Source organism: Sapajus apella, unplaced genomic scaffold (assembly GCF_009761245.1).
Source record: "Sapajus apella isolate SASKATOON/1434 unplaced genomic scaffold, GSC_monkey_1.0 scaffold920, whole genome shotgun sequence".
Classification (NCBI taxonomy): Eukaryota; Metazoa; Chordata; class Mammalia; order Primates; family Cebidae; genus Sapajus; species Sapajus apella.
In genome coordinates, this window is record NW_022437846.1 from 17,410 (window position 1) to 23,838 (window position 6,429).

The 6,429-nt window shown below is 45.2% G+C and overlaps 1 protein-coding gene across 1 annotated transcript in view; it reads left to right on the plus strand.

Moving 5' to 3' along the window:
* The window catches only part of LOC116546456 (TRAF-type zinc finger domain-containing protein 1), a gene marked incomplete at its 5' end in the record, with an annotated part of 17,002 nt that extends 10,930 nt beyond the window's left edge, over positions 1-6,072 (plus strand). Inside the window, 3 exons of the mRNA XM_032272712.1 lie at positions 2,182-2,258; positions 3,550-3,780; positions 5,511-6,072. Of these exons, the coding sequence (XP_032128603.1) occupies positions 2,182-2,258; positions 3,550-3,780; positions 5,511-5,642 (440 nt within the window). The remainder of the gene's footprint in view (positions 1-2,181; positions 2,259-3,549; positions 3,781-5,510) is intronic.
* Between the last annotated feature and the right edge of the window lie 357 nt (positions 6,073-6,429).

Genomic DNA, 6,429 nt, shown 5'->3' on the forward strand with positions numbered 1-6,429 from the left:
CCTCGGCCTCCCAGAGTGCTGGGAGGCCGAGGCGGGTGGATCACGAGGTCAAGAGATCAAGACCATCCTGGTCAACATGGTGAAACCCCGTCTCTACTAAAAATACAAAAAATTAGCTGGGCATGGTGGTGCGTGCCTGTAATCCCAGCTACTCAGGAGGCCGAGGCAGGAGAATTGCCTGAACCCAGGAGGCGGAGGTTGCAGTGAGCCAAGATCGCGCCATTGTACTCCAGCCTGGGTAACATGAGTGAAACTCCGTCTCAAAAAAAAAAAAAAAAAACATTAGTTCCCTGTTTGGCTTTTGTTTTTTGAGACAGGATCTCACTCTGTCAACAAGGCTGGAGTGCAGTGGCTTGATCCCAGCTCACTGCAGCCTCCGTCCCTTGGGCTCAAGTGATCCTCTCACTTCAGCCATCTGTGAAGCTGGGACCACAGACATGTACTACTACCTACTTTTTTGTATTTTTAGTAGAGATGGTTCCTTACCATGTTGCTCAGGCTGGTCTTGAACTCCTGAGCTCAAGCAATCCGCCCCCATATCGGCCTCTCAAAGTACTAGGATTATAAGCATGAGTCACCACACCTAGCATTTTCCCCCTTTAACATGTCTTTAAACATGTGAAATATACTTACTTTTCTTTTGTGTCCAAAAACAGCAAAAACTGTTTCTGTGCTGTGTTGTTTCTGCTTCTGCCATCCATGGAGGCTTGCTCTGTGTGTGTGTGTACACCAAGTTTTCTGGCATGTTCCTCTGAGAGAATTTATATATGCTTCTGGCAGGCACATAGGGATACTAACAATAGGGGTAACTTTAAATCAAGCTTTTGGCTTGGACTTTTTTTTTTTTTTTTTTTTGAGATGGAGTCTCACTCTGTCACCCAGGCTGGAGTGCAGTGGGACGATCTTGGCTCACTGCAGCCTCTCTGCCTCTGGGATTCAAGTGATTCTCCTGCCTCGGCCTCCAGAGTAGCTGGGACTACAGGCATGTATCACCACGCCTGGCTAATTTTTGTAATTTTAGTGGAGAAGGGGTTTCACCATGTCACTTAGGTTAGTCTCGAACTCTTGACTTTAGGTAATCTACCCACCTTGGCTTCCCAAAGTGCTGGGATTACAGGCGTGACCACCATGTCGGGCTGGCTTGGACTTTTAAAAAGCATAAATGTAGCTGAGCATTGTGTCTCATGCCTGTAATCCCAATGCTTTGGGAGGCTGAGGTGGGAGGATCATTTGAGCCCAGAAGTTCAAGACCATCCTGGGCAACAGAGTCAGACTTCATCTGTACACAAAATAAACGAAAACTAGCTGGGCATGGTGGCACACGCCTGTAGTCCCAGCTACTTGGGAGGCTGAGGTGGGAGGATCTCTTGAGCATGGGAGATTGAGGCTGCAGTGAGCCAACGTCATGTCACTGCACTCCAGTAAAAAAAAAAAAATCAGAAATGTGAATTTATGTAAAAATAGGGACGTAAAAAATGTAAGCATGGATTGTGACCTCAAACCTAGGTAAGGGCCAAGCTCTAGTTACTCTACTTGGTAGAGACTTTTCTGTCTTCTACCTAGAACTAAAATCTAGGTGGGCAGAAGGCTAAATTTCCCTATATCCCCCCATTGTTCACTCTCCCATTTGTTTAGCAGTCTTACTGAGGATGTTGTATCTGGGAATCTCAGATTAAAAATGTATCAGTTTGTTCACTTCAGTTACTTTTAGTGAGAATTTTTTGGGTATTTTGGTACTGGGAGGAGAATTCAGGATATTGTTTGCCAGTTTGCTCAATTTCTTTATTTGTAAAATGAGGATATTATAGGATCTACTTCATATAGGTTTTTTCTGAGGATTGAAATCATGAATGGAGAACACTTAAGATTATTGTCTATGATTATTATTACACACTTAAATAGCTTCCTTAATTAGAGTAACGAGTAGCAGGTATACTGTTACTTTACCGCTACTCAGGAAATTGGGGTCAAGCACATTTCTTATTTCATAATGGAAGTTTTTGCCTAGAGTTTGTCTCTTGGATGGGTTCCCTCTGAGAATATACAGCCCCACAAATTGCTATCTATAAGAAACATTAAAGAAAGCCAGACTTCTATATAAGACCCCATAAAGGGGATAAAAGGTTGAATTCAAGTTTGTTTTTGTTCATCTCGAGTCTCATTGTGTGGCCTAATACCTAGGTGCAGCTGACGAGACCATGTTGCCTTGTGAATTTTGTGAGGAGCTCTACCCAGAGGAACTGCTGATTGACCATCAGGTCTGTCATGGATTACTTGAGGACTTTTAGTAGGAATGTGTACAGACCATAATTGGTGTTACAGGCCATGTGAGGCCTTGAACAAATCATTTTAATACAGTGCCTGTGGTAGGAATAGCAAATGTTCTTTACCGTGTGGTGACTGGCATACAGATATGAAAACTTGGCCTTGGCCAGGCACGGTGGCTCATGCCTGAGCACTTTGGGAGGCTGAGGTGGGTGGATCACATGGTCAAGAGATGGAGACCATTTTGGCCAACATGGTGAAACCCCATCTCTACGAAAAATACGAAAATTAGCTGGGCATGGTGGCACTCACCTGTAATCTAAGCTACTCGGGAGGCTGAGGCAGGAGAATTACTCAAACCCGGGATGTGGACATTGCAGTGAGCCGAGATTGTGCCATTGCTCTGCAGCCTGGTGACAGAGCAAGACTCTGTTTCAAAAAAAAAACAAAAACAAAACTGGCTGGGCGTGGTGGCTCACGCCTGTAATCCCAGCACTTGGCAAGGCCAAGGCTGGTGGATCACGAGGTCAGAAGTTCAAGACCAGCCTGGCTAAGATGGTGAAACCCCGTCTCTACTAAAAATGCAAAAATTAGCCTGGTGCCACTAATTCCAGCTACTGTAATCCCAGCTACTCGTGAGGCTGAAGCAGGAGAATCACTTGAACCCAGGAGGCAGAGGTTGCAGTGAGCCAAGATTGCGCCACTGCACTCCAGCGTGGGTGACAGAGTGAGACTCCATCTTACTGCCACCTCTGCCTCTCAAATGTTCAAGCGATTCTCCTGTCTCAGCTTCCTGAGTAGCTGGGGACAGGTGCCTGCTACTACACCCTGCCAATTTTTTGTATTATGTCTGGCATTTCCACAACTACTGAGTAGTCCCTGTGCTCTGGATGGTGGAACATACTTTCCTCCATAAATGGAATAATATACTATTTGAATACATGGAGTTTTTGTCTTATGAGTACCATAGAAAATCCACTAACAAAGAGAATGAAGAATATTTGTGCCTCTCTTGTACTGTATGGGTGTGGTAGGAAGAACCTTGAACCTTTTCAAATTAATTTTAAAAATGATCACGTGAACACACTAAAAACCACAAAAATATTTAAAAATAAAGCCAACTGTTCTATGTGTATTCTCCTTTTTAGTTCCTCTTCCCAGTGTTAAGCATTGTTAAAATTTCATGACTTTTTCTAGAAAACATTTTAGGAATGTAGTTTTTTTTTTTTTTTTTTTTTCTTAGCCTCTGATGTTTGTTTTTAACCTGTGTTTTTTGAATGACAGACAAGCTGTAACCCTTCACGTGCCTTACCCTCATTCACTACTGGCAGCTCTTCCCCCAGAGGGGTGGAGGAACCTGATGTCATTTTCCAGAACTTCTTGCAACAGGCTGCAAGTAACCAGTTAGACTCTTTGATGGGCCTGAGCAATTCACGCCCTGTGGAGGACAGCATCATCATCCCATGTGAATTCTGTGGAGTACAGCTGGAAGAGGAGGTGCTGTTCCATCACCAGGTAAGGGTCTCTGGATTCCCTGTTCATGTGGCTCTGTGTGTGAACCTGAGGCTTCCAGAGCCCAGAACACTTCCTTAGCCCTTAAGTTGCATTCCATCCTGATAAGTAATGCACACACTTGGCTTCTGGCCATGCTGTCTTTGTGAGCTGTCTGTAGTAACCAATACCGCAGGCTTTCCAACTTTCCCTCCCTTTGGGCCACTGAAACGATCTAGTTACTAGTTGAGGACCAAAGAGCCAGGACTCTATTTGAGCAGTTGTGGAAGGAAGCCTCATCAGAGGGTTTAGATGAGAGTCTCCCTGCTTTTCACCAGGTGGGTTTTTCCCATTGTGGTGGCATTTGAGACTTGTGTTCTAAGAGACCTGAGCATCTACTTCTGGTTTTGTCCCGTGGATGACTCTCACTGGGGCCATCTGTAAGAGAGGGAGTTGGACTAGACAATCTGAAGTCATTTTTCAGCATACAGTATAGGATTCCAATCTGTTAGTGGAGGTTATGTTTTCTGCCCAATGTATATGTTAAGGGGAGTGGCAGTCAACACTGCAGGTACCATTTCTGTAGGTGATGCCATGCTATTACTAGAACACTGTACATTTTATTTCTGTAATAAAGACTTCTGCTTTTCAGAGGCCGGGTGCTGTGGCTTACACCTGCAATCCCAGCACTTTGGGAGGCCGAAGTGGGCAGATCACTTGAGGTCAAAAGTTTGAAGCCAGGCGTGGTGGCTCACGCCTATAATCCCAGCCCTTTGGGGGGCCGAGGTGGGCAGATCACCTGAGGTCAGGAGTTCGAGACCAGCTCGATCAATGTGGAGAAACCTCGTCTCTATTAAAAATACAAAAAATTAGCTGGGCATGGTGGTGCATACCTGTAATCCCAGCTATTCAGGACACTGAGGCAGGAGAATTGCTTGAACCCGGGAGGCGGAGGTTGCAGTGAACCGAGATCATGCCACTGCATTCTAGCCTGGGCGACAGCCAGACTCTTGTCTTAAAAAAAAACAAAAAGTTTGAGACCAGCCTAGCCAACATGGTGAAACCCCATCTCTACTAAAAATACAAAAAATAGCCAGATGTGGTGGCACGTCCTATAATTCCAACTACTCAGGAGGCTGAGGCATGAGAATCACTTTAACCTGGGAGGCAGAGGTTGCAGTGAGCCCAGAACATGCCACTTTACTCCAGCCTGGGCAACAGAGCAAGATTCCATTCCCCTCCCCCGCCCCCCAAAAAAAGACTCCTGTTTTGGGATCAAACAGTAATAAGTGACTGTTTACTCTCTAGGGCAGACTGAAATAAGCAACCACACAAATAAATACTCTGATCAGAGTATAGAAATGCTTGCTTTTTGGCTGCTCTGAATATAGTGAGTTATCTCGATTGTTCGCAGTTACAGATTGAACTCCTTGTTCTCTTTCCCACCTTCTCACTATTGAACTTGACTAGTCAAAAAAAAAAAAAAAAAAAAAAAAACAGAGAAAAAAAGAAAGAAATGTTTTTCTGGGCTCCAAGACCAGCCCTTCCTGCATCGCTGCATAAATGAGAAAGTGCTTCTGTCAGTGCCTCAGGTGCTGACGGGATTGAATGCTCCATTCCAGATGTGTGCTTTCTGAAAGTTCCCAGAACTTTTAGAGGTTGTCAAAGTCCCCCTCCAGATGAGGAACACCCTGTGTTCTCTTTTCTGGGAATGACTCTATTCAGAGGTACTAATTCTGGGTTTTCTTGTTTAGGACCAGTGTGACCAGCGTCCAACCACAGCAATCAACCACGTGACAGAGGGGATTCCTAGACTGGATTCCCAGCCTCAAGAGACCTCACCAGAGCTGCCCAGGAGGCGTGTCAGACACCAGGGTATTTATTAGCCAGGACTGAGCCAAGGTTGCAGGTCCACTGCTGGCTGTGGCTTACTTACCACTTCTCACCCGCTGCTCTAATGTGGGGTTTACGTGCATCTTGAGTTTCCAAGCACACTAGGGTCTCATGGGGGACTCCTCTGCAGGTATTTGTGGTCCCACATTAGACTGAGCTCTCTCAAGTGTGTGGTTTTTAGGGTAATGGCTTTGTGGACATCCATGAGATACACGTAGTAGTTCGTGCTTGCAATAAGCTTCTGGTTTCCTGTCTGTGTACTTAGTGGATTATTTGTAGATGATTTGCAGACCTTATGGTAGCTACCCTGGGTCCCATTTCAAGTTGAAATACACTTAGGGTACTCAAACCTATTATTATTTATTTTTAATTTTTTTAGCGATAGAGTCTTGTTCTGTCACCCAGGCTGGAGTGTAGTAGCAAAATCATAGCTGATTGCAGCCTCAAACTTCTGAGTTCAAGTGATCCTCCCGCCTCAGCCTCCCAAGTAGCTGAGACTACAGGCACACTCTACCACACTGGCTAATTTTTTTGTTTTTGTAGAGATAGGGTCTTGCTATATTGCCCAGGGTGATTCCGAACTCTTAGCCTCAAGCTGTTCTCCTGCCTTGGACTCTCAAAGCATTGGGTTACAGGCGTGGGCCATTATGACTGGCCTCAAACTTACTTCTTTTTCTTTTTCTTTTTTTGAGATGGAGTTTTACTCTTGTTACCCAGGCTGGAGTGCAATGGCGCGATCTCAGCTCACCGCAACCTCCGCCTCCTGGGTTCAGGCAATTC